This window comes from Bos grunniens, chromosome 24, assembly GCF_055505025.1.
Source record: "Bos grunniens cultivar Pamir isolate PY7600 chromosome 24, Bosgru_T2T1.0, whole genome shotgun sequence".
Taxonomy (NCBI): domain Eukaryota; kingdom Metazoa; phylum Chordata; class Mammalia; order Artiodactyla; family Bovidae; genus Bos; species Bos grunniens.
In genome coordinates, this window is record NC_141188.1 from 34,916,310 (window position 1) to 34,930,473 (window position 14,164).

Genomic DNA, 14,164 nt, shown 5'->3' on the forward strand with positions numbered 1-14,164 from the left:
AGCAGAAACACAGGCTGGTTCTTTTGGGGGGTATAAACCCCTCCTTCACCGGATAGCACTGGAAGTCATTCAATGTAGCTCTCCCGAAAGCTCCACGCTTGGAAAGCCCCCGGACCTCTGTCTTAGTTTTGGCTCCCACGGCATAAAGTGAATGTACATGATTGCACAGTTGTGAAGTCAACCGGCCAGAGCAGATGGCCAATCTAGATATTCTGATGCCCAAAGGGGGTTACCCAGGTTGCTATTAACCACGCAATGGCCAACTCCTGATTTTACCTTATGTAACAGGCAAAATGATCTTTCATGAAACTGATCAAACAAGATTCCCTACTAGATAACAAGAAATTCAAGTGAAGACCCTTCCCTTAGGGAGCATATGAACCAATATTCCTCTTACTTTTAAAATAAAAAAGGATTTAACTACTTAATACCTGGGAAATAGAGGAAAAAACCGTGTCTGTGGTCAATTAACTGTTTTCCATGGCTTTCTGCTTCCAGAGTGGGGATGGCCTTTTATCCCTAGTCATTCTGCTCATGGTGCTCTAAACTCAAGACCTTGGAATGCCAGCCTGGAGCTCCACTGGGCACTTGCTCTTTAAAGGATCACAATAGGTTGAACACTGATGTGTAAATAATTTAAAAGCCAATTAAATATTAACAGGATTTCCAGATCCTGCAAAAACAAGAGAGCTTTGTGGTGCAGAAAGCAAAGCTTGTAAAACTGGATTAGGAAGGAAAATACCACTTGTGGGCTCATTTTAATTAAGAGCTCATACATCCACTGGAACTCAACCACACAGTATGTATCATCGTCTGAGAGATCCTATTTGCCACCTCGTCAGATATGGTACAGCCGCCATCTTGGACTGGGCCTGCTCCCTTCTATCAGAGCAGAGCGATACAAAATCACGGTTTAGTTGATGGAACAATGCCCAGGACTGACGGGAAAAAGTGAAATCAAAGCAGCTTTTAGTCCAGAAGTCCAGCCTCTTCCACACTCAGCACTTCATTGATAAACCACCCCTCCTCCCCACTTGGGTAACGGGCAGACAATGAAGGGACCTTAACACAGCTTACACCAAAATCTTTGTCTAAAGGCAGTGCCTATAAACAGCGGGGTAATAGCATGATTCACCCATGAGATCATTCCTGAATCTGTCTCTGTGTGGAAATATGCTTGGTGTGAGGAAAGAAACACAATTTGTGAATGTGCAATTTTCCACAACGAAAAGAGATGTTTTTGGCGAAAATGGGTGGGGAGGAAGGGGGGATGGGCCGGGAGCAAGGCAGGCAGCACTTAGGCCTGGAGCCCCTAAGAATAGAAGAAGCTGTTCTCTGTGTCACAAAATGATCAATTCAGGAAATGGACCCAAGAGGATGACCTCATCTGAAATGCCCCAGTGCCAAAAAGCTAAGCACACACACACCATGTGGAAGCTGCTATTTTATATCACGCCCCCCAGAGGTACCTTGTGCTCCACTGGGAAGCCATTTTCTTCATCATATGGTCTCTGATACACTCGTTATTTTTTTAAAAGTCTTTATTGAATTTGTTACAATATTGCTTCCTTGTTCTGGTTTTCTGGCTAAGAGGCATGTGGGATCTTAGTTCCCGACCAGGGATGGAACCTGAATTGGGAGGCAAAGTCTTAACCACTGGACCACCAGGGATGTCCCTCTGATACATTTATCATAAAATTAACCCAGTGACTATCATTCAATCAAGTATGGTTATCTGGATGAGTCTGTACCCACACACGTCTAAGAAACTGGTTTCTGCTGGAATCACTAGTTTGGTCATCTTCTTACATAGCTCTGAATCACAAGTTAATTGGATTCATTCCTACTTCGTTTTCGTTGGATCCATACATATAATAGCTTCCCAGGTGGCTCAGTGGTAAAGAATCTGCCTGCCAATGAAGGAGACACCCGTTCGCTCCCCGGATCAGGAAGATTCCATGGTGAAGGAAATAGCAACCCACTCCAATATTCTTGCTTGGGAAACCCCATGGACAGAGGAGACTGGCAGTCCATGGGGTCATAAAGACTCAGACACAACAGAGCACACACAGACACACATATCATACATACAGGAATACCTACGGATATCCACATGTTTCAGGAAGTAAGAGTATGTGGGCACCCACATCACTCCCCTTATGCACAGGGGCAATCCCTGGACTGGTCCCCAGTACAACGCCTGCATCTCTCACTCACCAGCAGGCTGTTATCCAAAAGCTTTCGAGTTGGCCCTCTGGACTCAGAATGCATTCTCTACTGATGCAATGTTATAAATGGCAATTAGCCCTTACAGGGCCTTTTGGCCTGCAGCGTGACTCAACTAGCCCAACAGTACCAGCAAGAGCTACGGTTGCAGGAGCAACAGCTCAGAGGGTGAAAGACGGTGAAGACATAAGATGAAGCTGGGTTTCTCTTGTGGTTTCCTGGTTTGGGGCTGACCCTCCATATTTTAAAAGCGGTCGAGTTTGCATTATTTCCACCTCCCCCTCTGAATTTGCTTTTTCTTCTCAGGACTGCAGGAGCCTTTCTCCCAAGCTGCTTCTCCGTTTCACAATTTCCTCTCTCTCTAATTCTGAACTCATAGATTCCTTTAGAGCTCCCAGATTTTCCACTCCAGCTCCCATGGTGATGGCACACCAGCCCAGAGGATGGGGTGTGAGCTGAGAAGCAAGAAGAGGGGCAATGGTTTTAGAACGGTGGATGAGCTGTTTATCAAGTAGGATCTGCCTACTCAGGAAAGATGGGCATCTTGCTTACGATTCATTTTATAAGTGGAGGGTCGCCAAGCCAAACCACAAATCCATGCTAGAAAGAGAAGGTAATGAGTAATGTGGATAAAAAGCAACAAGACTCAGTTGGGCCTTGGCAACTGGTTGAGAGAAGAGGAGCTGGTTTAAGGCTGGGACTCTTCCCAGAAAATGGCATAATTTACAAGCTTAATCTGAGAAGAGTGTTTACAGCTATGGGAAGGTTTGATGTTTCAGTTATAGTGAAAAAGACAGGCAACATCTGTTCCTCTTCTCAGCAACCAGCTTCCAATAGCTTGTTTTGAAAGGTGGGATCTGGCAGAGCCTCTTACCATCAGCAAGAAAGATCAAAACAGAACAATCATCTTGTCATATTCCATACAAGCACATGTTCCAATGGAGGGAAAAAAAAAAGACTGGAAGGAAACAGACCAAAATATTCATGACGGCTTTGAGGTGAGGCTCAGTAATTTTCATCTTCCTTTTGTTTTTATGTACTTTCCAGATTTTTTTTTTTCTTTTTGAAGTGTGTTATTTGCTCAGTTCTGTCTGACTCTTTGCGACCCCATGAACTGTAGCCCTCCAGGCTCCTCTGTCCATGGGATTCTCCAGGCAAGAATACTGGAGTGGGTCGCCATTCCCTTCTCCAGGGGACCTTCCTGACCCAGGGATCAAACCTGGATCTCCTGCATTATTGGCAGATTCTTTACTAATTTGGCTGCACTGGGGCTTAGTGACCCTGAGGCACGTGGGATCTTCCCTGACCAGAGATTGAACCTGCATCCCCTGCACTGGAAGGTGAATTCCTAAAACCACTGGACCACCAGGGAAGTCCTAATTTTTAAAAATAATGATGTATCACTGAGGAAAACAAAGACCAACTCCAAGAGCAGATGAATCCCTTGGGTTTGTGTTTGTAGGCACCGGCTAACTCACCATGAAGAGGACTGGGAACTGCCGTATAGGGGCAGATCTAGAAAGAGTGATGAGGTAGCTCTGTGACCAAACACGTTCCCAAAGTTAACATTTAATGAGTATCTACTGTAGCCTGGCATGGCACTCAGAGTGTTCACATGTTAATCCTCCACTAATGTTCTCAAAACTCTGACGTTGACATTATAGCTGATTTTACAGACAAGTAAGCCTGGGCCCAGAAAGGCTGGTTAATTTGCTGGGACTGAGGATCCAGCCTGAGCCAGCTCTCTCCCATGTACCTGATGACTCCCTGGCTTGAGGGATGGATAAAGACTATGGTTTCCCTAATGGGACCATGAGGGACAGAGTGGACATGAGTGGGCGTCTCATCCTCACTCCCACTTTGCTGGAATAACTCTGCAGTTAGGGATTTTATTTATTGGTACTTTGTGTAAACTTGCATTGGAAGAATGGCTTCTTCAGCTAAAAAAGAAAAAGCCTGCAAACCACAGGACTAGACAGTCTCCGAGTTCCTTCTAGCTCTAAAAGTCTATCTTGGGAGCTGAAGAGCAGTCCCTGTCACTGAGCTCACATGAGCTGGTGTTAGCTGGTGCACTGTCCACACCAGATGACCTTTAATGAATTAGCTGGGGGATACCTGAGGAGAAATCTCAATGCCCTTGTGTCCAGGAAGAATTGATGCTTTTGAACCGTGGTGTTGGAGAAGACTCTTGAGAGTCCCTTGGACAGCAAGGAGATCAAACCAGTCACTTATAAAGGAAATCAGTCCTGAATATTCCCTGGCAGGACTGATGCTCAAGCTCTAATACTTTGGTCACCTGCTTCGAGGAGCTAACTCATTGGAAAAGATCCTGATACTGGGAATGACTGAGGGCAGGAGGAGAATGGGGACAACAGAGGATGAGATTGTTGGATGGCATCACCGACTCAATGGACGTGAGTCTGAGCAAATTCTGGGAGATAGTGAAAGATGGAATCCTGGCATGCTACAGTCCGTGGCGTCACAAAGAGTCGGACGTGACTGAGCGACTGAACAACAACTACAACAACAAACAGTAAGATTATTATTGTTCTTAAGGTGGCACTAGTGGTAAAGAATCCGCCTGCCAATGCAGGAGACATAAGAGATGCAGGTTCTATCTTCTCTGGAGGAGGGCACAGCAAACCCATTCCAGTATTCTTGCCTGGAGAATTCCAAGGACAGAGGAACCTGGTGGGCTACAATCCATAGGGTCACAAAGAGTTGGACATAACTGAAAGCAACTTAGCACTAATAATAGTCAGTATTCCATGAATAAGATGCATGATGGAGATTTTGGTGTAGAGTAAGAATAAAGATCAGAGTGAGTTTAACAGGCTGGAATTCTGACAGGTCTGTGGGAGGGGCGGGGAAGGGAAGGTCACGGTGAACGGGGAATGACCAGGCAGAGCTCATGGAAGTGGGTGGGAGAGGAGTGAATGGTCAGGGGCATAATGCCCTCGGAAGGGGCAACAGTCGGGTGTCACTGTTACAGTGACCAAAGGGCAACACCAGATTTGGTCTGCAGAAACCAGACCTGCCATCTCACAGTGCTCCTGTCATCCTCCACAGGGACCTGTCCTGCCCTAAATAATACCAACAGCTCCCTGATGACAAATAGTGGATGCAGTGAACAGGTGAGGGGGCGAAGGAGTCAGACTCAGGGTGGGGGTTGGAGTGGAGAAACAACACAGAGTTCTGGGATGCAGAATGAGGAGGCGGGGCTTTGCCACGTCAGAGCATCACCTAGTTCTTTTTAGAGCAAAGGAGGGGCTTGTTGATCGAGAGACGCGTGCATTCCTCCATCTGAATCACACAGGTCTGTTCCGATACTGCTTTGCTTTAATATTTGCTGCAGCTCACTGGTCACTGTCCGGCCCCCGGTTCAAGGGCGAGGATGCAGGAATGCCACCCATTCGTCTGATTCCTTTCTTGACCTACCTTTCTCCAAAAGTTGATGAGGCCCTGCAGGATGGGTGGGCCCCAGATTGCTCTTGCCTTAAAGTATTGCAAGAGGTTTAGAAACAGCAGGCAACGTGCTAAGACACACACACACACACACACACACACACAAATAGCAACAACAAGCAAGCTTCTTGGCTGAAAAGAAAGTGAAACTTTTTTTTTCCTTTCAAATTTACAAATACTGAATTGGCAAGGCAAGCTCTTTGAAATGTAAAGCATGGCCACATCACACACAGGGTGTCAGAAGTTTTCGCCCAGAGGGCTACAAAGCAAGCATGCATATACATACCCAACTTGGGTACTGTCCCGATACGGCAGCACTGAAAATATACTACAGAAGGATCTTCTGCCACTGATAAGGACTATTCTAAAAAATAAAAATAAAAAACACAAACACAAATAAACAAACTAAATGCAAAGCGTCATAAGTTAAAAAAAAAAATTCTATAGCAATTCAGCATTCATGGAATTCACAGCAATATCTGTACCCTCCCGCCACCTCCTCCAACAGATGGTACTCTGTTCTGCTTGCAAAAACGGAACCTCAGGGCAGCAGAAGTTCACTGCCACTCCTCATTTCAGTGTTAACACAGTGAGACCCCGCGAGGGTCTCTAAGGAACACATGTGCATGAATCCATTTTCTGGTGGGAGGGGCTGGCTGTGGGAAGCACGGGGCAGATGGAGCTCTGAGTCCAGGGTGCCCTATGCGTGGTGAACAGTCCTGCCACATTTAAACCATCAATTTCTACTTTTCAGTGAGCGATGCAAAAGCAACAGTGCCAGAAACCGTGAGCAGGAAAGATACTCAGATGCCATTGTGAGCATCAGGGCTTTTCATATGCTGGTGGCATGTTAGCTTCTGAGAATAAATTGAGGGAACAATTACATAATCAGTCTTAGCCTCCATTCCTGCTAAAAAGATACTACTGGAAACAGTTCTACATGACGCTCTTATGCAATCAAAGGCACTTAAAAAAACATTAAAAAAAAAAAAACCCAAAAAACCTCCCCAGTGCTTATCTTGGCATCTGAGAATAACTTTTGCCAAAGAGGATTGCTGATGAAAAGATGAAGAAACAGTGGGGGAGATTAAAAGCCAACATTCTTCAGCATGATGGTAACACATCAGATATGGAGCTTACTGAGTTTGATTATCTTTTCCTTCAATAATTATTATCAGGGAATAAAGCAGTATGTTTGGGTATTTTGACCTTGGTTTAAAACTATGATATTCAATTGCCTACATGCCCAGAATTAAGTCAGGTTCCCTGGCATGGGGCTTCCCTGGTGACTTCGACGGTAAAGAACCTGCCTGCAAAGCAGGAGACCCAGGTTCGATCCCTGGGTCAAGAAGATCCTCTGGAGAACGGAATGGCAACCCACTCTAGTATTCTTGTCTGGAGAATCCCACGGACAGAGGAGCTTGGTGGGTTACAGCCCACAGGGTTGCAAAGAGTCAGACATGACTGAGCGACTAACACTTTGATACTTTTCCTGGCATGGCAGGTTCCCAGGCCCTTTGTTTTCTGGCTCTTTCTGCCTCTCTGGTCTCAACACACACAGTATTTTCCCCTGCGCTTTATCACTCGCCCATGATAGAAGTGCTTGCAGTACACTCACTTTTTTTTTCATAAGGTCCCTGTTGGGGACTATTTTTTTGGTCAAGCAGCATGCATGCGGGTGGGATCTTAGTTCCCCGACCAGGGATTGAACCTGTGCCCTCTGCAGTGAAAGTACTGGACTGTCAGGGAAGTCCCACCTTCATCTTTAAAAAAAATCCCTGCTGTTTCATATCTCCATCCTTTGCATGCTATTTCTTCTGACTGTTGTGTCTTACTAAGTATGCTGGGTGAACTCCTATTTAGTCTTCAGAACCCAGTTCACAAGTAACCTCCCCAGGAAGAATTTCCTCCCCTTTCACTGAGTTATTCTTTCCCTCTATGGTGCGGCCTCCACTCTGTTTTTACTTCCAGGAAATCCTGATCACAAAGTGCTGCTAAACACTTGCTGCCCGCATCTTCTCCATACCTGACAGCTGCTCCAGAAACAGCCTGGGCAAGGTCAGAGCAGCCCCTGAGTGCCCGTCACTGGGAAGGCAGGACCAAAGCTCCAACCTCAGCCTCCAACACCAGCTCTGGCACCTTTCTGTGACCTCAGGCAGCTCACTCATTCTCTAGTTTCCTCAGCCAAAACCATGGCACAAAAATCAGTAGCCATCTCATTGGAATGTTGTAAAGAGTAAATGAGTTCCCATATTGCAAAGCCTACAGAACAGGGCCAGACAAATAACACGGGCTCAATAAATACTCACTATTTTCACCAGGAGCTGCCCTCTTGGGTTGAGGTAAGTTTTCTCAACAGTCTGTGGATTCAGACCCTAAAATACACAGGCCTGCTAAAGGTGAAAGGTTGAGAAAGGACAGCTGAAGGCCGACACACGCAGCCTCACAGAGGTGAACGGGGACACAAGATCCGTCTCTCCTGTCTCCAGGGAGATGTTTCTCATCAGATATCACAGACTCAAACCCTAGCCTCAGCTCCGAGAACAGAGCCAAGAAAGCTTATTCAGGTAGACCAAATGCACACCAATTAAGTGTCAATTAGGTGCCTTCATGCTAAGTCACTCAGTCATGTCTGACTCTTTGCGACCCCATGGACTGTAGCTCACCAGGCTCCTCTGTCCATGGGATTCTCCAGATGACAACACTGGAGTGGGTAGCCATTTCCTTCTCCAGGGGATCTTCCCGACCCAACACTCAAACCCGGGTCTCCTGCATTGCAGGCAGATTCTCTACCGACTGAGCTACGAGGGAAGTCAATTAGGTATCAGATTCTAAATGCTTTAACTGATGAGGCATGAATGAGTCAGTAACAGAACTGATGTACTAGCTGGTGTGACTGGGGATTTGAACCATGCACTTTAACATCCTGGGCCTCAATGCCTTGCTCTTCTCTATGACTTAGTAGAAAAATCTGCTCCTTCAGGTTTGACTGGGCACCCATGGATGCTTTTGTCAAAGTTTTTCTAGGGCAGCTTTCCAGACTGGCCCTCAGGTCATCAGGAGGAGTGTGGGGTGGGGCCAGAGGGTGACCGATCACAACAGCCCTGATCACAATCGCACAGGAGGTGCAGGAGACCCAGGTGGCTCCTGCTCCCACTCTGCTCAGCCTGGGCCCCTTTCTAGATGGAAGGGTAGAGATTCCCAACACACAGCGCCCCCGCCAGCAGGGCGCCCACCCAGGCAGGAGGCAAGTCCGAGTCCCTCGTGATCCTTCCACATACAGAGGAAAGCATGTGCTGCACAAACTCAACAGGCTTAGTTAGTGGTCCTGAGCTTCCTTCATTACTCACTGCTCATGTGGCCTTCCTACCCACACACAGAAACCAGACATTTTTGAAAATTCATTTTTAACTAGAGGATAACTGCTTTACCATGTTGTGTTGGTTTCTGCCAAACATCAGCATGAATCAGCCACATGTCCTAATGTGTCCACCTGATGCGAAGAACTGATTCATTTGAAAAGACCCTGATGCTGAGAAAGATTGAAGGCGGGAGGAGAAGCGGACAACAGGGAATGATGAGATGGTTGGATGGCATCACCGACTGGATGGACATGAGTAAGCTCCGGGAGATGGTGATGGACAGGGAAGCCTGGTGGGCTGCAGTCCATGGGTTTGCAAAGAGTCAAACACAACTGAGCGACTGAACTGAACTGATACACATGTCCCCTCCCCCTTGAACCTCCCTCCCACCTCCCACCGCATCCCAACCCTCTAGGTCATCACAAAGCACCAGGCTGAGCTCCCTGTACCATACAGCAGCTTCCCACTAGCTCGTTATTTTACACATGGTAGCTACTCTCTCAATTCATCCCATCCTCTCCTTACCCCGCAGTGTCCATAGGTCTGTTCTCTATGTCTGCAGCTCTATTCCTGCCCTGCAAATAAGTCCAACAGTACCATTTTTCTAGAATTTTTGGACACTTTTAATAGAACAAGAAGATGTGCTTAGTCACTCAGTCATGCCTGACTCTTTGCAACCCCATGGATTGCAGCCAGCCAGGCTCCTCTGTCCATGGGATTCTCTAGGCAAGAATACTGGAGTGGGTTGCCATGCCCTCCTCCAGGGGATCTTCTCAAACCAAGAATCAAATCCAGTCTCCTGCAGATTCTTTACTGTCTCAACCAGGGAAGGCTGAACAAGAAAATCAGAGACTATAAATGTAAACCTTCTTTCCAAAGTTTCAACCGGGATGTGCCCATTACTAAACGGTACATTAATTCAATTGCATGCTACTGCCATGTGATCCTCACTTCGAGATGCAGGAGAGGCTAGCAGCATGGGTCCCATTCAGAAAAAAAACTGTTATTCTAATGCCCCAGTCAAGTCTAGCTCCTACAAGGTGATTGCTTCACATCAATTACAGGAGGGTTGGTCCTCCTCTGGTTGGCCATTTTTGAGCAGCTGGAGGAGAGGGCAGGAAGGAAGGAAAGAAAGAAGACAACATCTTGGGGCACCTTCTTTCCATTCTTGGGTCCAACTACCCCTAGATGCCCACTCTTGGCAGGGACCAGAGGAGGAATCCAGAGGAGAGACCTGCACGGCACCCTGCAACAGATCTGCAACTCTTCACGCTCTGGAGAGCTGAAAGGAGCCGGCAGAGCTCCCAAGAACACATCCTACGTGTTTTCCGAAACATCTTTGGAGTCAAGGGGGGACTTGAGGTCTTCGCCAGAGCACACAAGTATCAACAAGTGGCCAGCTCTTGACAGTTTCTTGCTCTAGTGACTTCAAATGGCATGAGTCTCAAGATGGGTCCCACGTGACCAACTGCTGTGTCAAGAACCTGGAGGGCTCACGTGAATTTGCAGCTTTGCTCTTTACAAGCATCAGGGCAATGTCCATCATAACTGAGATGCTCACAAAGAAAGTCAGATTTGTTTGCCTCCTTTGAGTGCATTTGTGAAAGAATTACATCACATGCTAGTTGTCTGGAATGATGTTAAGACAGCCAAACTCCATTTCCAATGGGCTTTGGAAATTCACCATGTTTTCCCCTCCAGCACTACAGTTATCTTCCTCTGGGCCCAAATGTCATGCAAGAAGCCCACAGAATTTTCCATCTGTAACATATAACACTTGGAGTCAAGATGACCAAAAAGCATTACACAAAAGATTAGGACTTCAAAAGAGGGATTAACTCCGGGGAGATGGGTCTTTAAGGAATTAAAGATCACATTTCCATACAAACATCTGCTGGAGGGGAAAAAAATAGCAAGCGGGAAAGTTCCCCAGGCCTGCAGCTCACGTGGGCAGAGTTCCCTCTGGACATACCATGTTTTCTGAGCCCTTAGGAAACATTGAGTGTGCTCATCTGCTGGAACACCGTCTGATCTTCTTTATGTAGCTCCATTTCCGGGCTTAGGAAAGTGTTTCTGGTATGAGGGAATTTACAGCTTCAGACCACAAAGCCTCCAAAGGCACGCTTTGCCCGTGAGATGCTGGAGCCCTCAGAAACAGCGTGGAGATGCATGAGGGTCACCACAGCTGATCCAGGACTGCAGACCACTTTCACTGCGTCTGCTTTCAAAATATCTGACCACGCAACGTCTAACACCATCCAAGATCCTTAAGTGTTCTCTCATACGCCAAATACTGGCTTCTTGTTCTATTTCCAGCCCCCTGGGGAGTCTCTGTTGGCTGTAAGAAGTTTTGATCTCTTCCACGTGGAATATTCCATGATAGCAATGGTATTCACTTAAGGACATTAAAAACAGGCAACCAACTTTGAAAGTCTGAAGCAAAGAAAATCACATTTGCAACAGCGGAGGGTGAACACAGTGATATATGAACACAGCCCAGGGTGCCCACCGCCCAGGGCTCCATGGTGGGCACTGGACACCGTGTAGAAGCACATTCTCAAATTCTGTACTTCCTTCTCTACAGCCAAGGAAGCAAGGGAGAACACACTTAAAAAAAACACACTTGAACCGAGTTCCCCCAAAAGACATATTCAGGTCTTAATCCCTGCGGACATGGCTTTACTTGGAAAAAGGGTCTCTGCAGACATGATCATTTGGTATAAGGTCATACTGGATTGCACTTCTTGGGTAATGCCTGTGGTAAAGAATCCGCCCACCAATGTAGGAGATGCAAGAAATTCGGGTTCGAACCTTGGTTGGGAAGATCCCCTGGGGGAGGAAATGGCAACCCATTTGTGTTCTTGCCTAAGAAATCCCATAACAGAGGAGCCTGGTGGGCTACAGTCCATGGTGTTGCAGAGTCAGACACTACTGATCGACCCAGCACACACAAGGCTGAGAGGAGGAGCAGAAGGCCCAGTGGAGGAACAGTGTGTGCAGTGAAACTCCCTTCACTGACTTCCCATGCTTGACGCACCATGGTCTCCACTCCCCTCTGTAAATCACTTTAACCAACAACCACGGCACGCCCAAAGCTCAGGCTGGTAGGCCGCTCTCTAGAACACTGTGTGAACAGTGATAGCGTGAGGTCAACGTCACAACTCACTCTGCTCAGGAGCCTCACTGCACAGAAAGACCTGGCATCACACATCTGAGGAATGGCTGATCGCCACGTGCCTGAAATGAAATCCGAGATATTTAAACTACGTAAGTTAGGACTTCCCTGGTGGTCCAGTGGTTAAGGCTCTGAGCTTCCAAGGTAGGGGATGTAGGTTTGATCCGTGATCAGGGAACTAAGATCTCACATACTGGTGTGGCCAAAAGTGAAAACTACTTATGTCATTTTGTGAGTATTTTTGCCCACTGTCTACTGACCTCTTCCCCTTAACCAAGCAGTTACTGTGAATAATTTAACAGAGCTGGACCTGGGGCTCGGGGGGCCTGGGGCAGTTAAGATGGCGATGGTGACTGAGCAGTGGCTGGGTGAGCACCCCCAGGGCTGGGTATGCAGTGAGGAGAGGGGATGGGAGACAGGAAGTGACAAAGCCCATGAGACTGCAGCGAGAGAGCCTAAGGGAGCGTGTGAGTTCGCTGGGGCTGCTGTAACAAGGAGCCCGTGTGCCCTGCTCCTTGGCTGTGGCTTCCACAACAGAAATCAATCATCTCATGGCCATGGAGACCAAGGCTCCCCTGAGGGCAGGATCTGTCCCAGCTTCTGGGAGCTCCTTGTCTTGGGGCAGCAGGACAGGAGGCTGCACAAGGCTGTGTGTGCACATCTGTCCCCAAGGTTCCCCCTTTTATAAGGACACCAGTCATGAGATGAGGAGCCCACCTTCCCCCAGCACAATCTCCTCTTAACTCATTACATCTGCCACAACTCTATTTCCAAATAAGGTCAAATTCTGAGGTACAGAGGGCTGGGACTCAGCATAAGAATTTGGGAGGGACATCATCCAGCCCAAGAGAATGACAGGAGGAAGACTAGCTGAGTGCGGTGTCACAGAAGTCCCCTCTGGGGCCCTCTCGTCCTTGCTCTTCCAGGACAGCACTGGCATCCATGTCCTGGGCATGGTTTGGGCCTCCCACCAGCCCTAATGATGGTTTCCCTCTCACGTGGCCAGGTACCACTGGTGGAGACCAAGGTCTGGTCTCTCCCAGGCTCCCAGGCCCTCATCAAGCAGTGCTGAGACAGAATTACCAAGAGAAGGCCCTCTCCAATCCCTTACACTGTTTTTTTCTGTGACTCACTTTATTTCCTGTAAATCAAACTGGTTAGAAAGAAGCAACAAGCATTCTCAGGCTGAGCACTTTACAGCAAGGTATTAATACATCTGCTCAGGAGAACCATGGTTGCTTATGTTTGAAAATCATTTTCTCAAAAGTCTCGGGAAAAGTCACAGAAAAAGCCAGCATACCTGCTGTGCTTCTTAAAGAGGTATGGACAGGGACTTCCCTGGCGGTCCACTGGTTAAGACTCTTGAGCTTCCAATACAGGGGGCACAGGTTCAATCCCTGGTCAGGGAACTAAGAGCCCACATGCTTCAAGGCATGGCCAAAAAACAAAACAAAACCCTTAATTAAAGAAACAAACAAACAAGAAATATGGATAATAAGACTGTTATAAACCCTGCATGCAGTGCTGAGCCAGTGCCAGCACCAGTTTGTCCCTGGTGGCTATGGTCTGGCTCCTCCTTCCTCCAGTGGCTCAGAGAACCAGGGAAGAAGCAGAAGAAAATCAATGGATCAGTTTGAGAGCATCTCTGGGAGACAGTTTGGTGGCAGAAGAGGCTGGGCCCAGGAAGTCTCAGAGAGGTCTGGAGGTTACTAAAGCCTTCCTCAGGGCTTCCTGGTGGCTCAGACAGGAAAGAATCCGCCTGCAACGCAGGAGACCTGGGTTCCATCCCTGGGTCAGGAAGATCCCCTGGAGGAGGGCATGGCAACCCACTCCAGTATTCTTGCCTGGAGAATCCCATGGACAGAGGAGCCTGGCGGGCTACAGTCCATGGGGTTGCAAAGAGTCAGACACGACTGAGCGACTAACCCTTGCTTCC

The 14,164-nt window shown here is 47.6% G+C and overlaps 1 protein-coding gene across 2 annotated transcripts in view; it reads right to left on the bottom strand.

The window, feature by feature from the left end:
- CABLES1 (Cdk5 and Abl enzyme substrate 1) overlaps window positions 1-14,164 on the bottom strand; it is a 102,150-nt gene that overhangs the window by 28,882 nt on the left and 59,104 nt on the right. The window contains exon 4 of one of the 2 annotated variants that reach the window (XM_086372973.1): window positions 5,978-6,055. The exons of the other annotated variant lie outside the window; for it this stretch is intronic. Coding sequence (XP_086229099.1) covers window positions 5,978-6,055 — 78 coding nt within the window. The remainder of the gene's footprint in view (window positions 1-5,977; window positions 6,056-14,164) is intronic. 2 annotated transcript variants of the gene reach the window in all.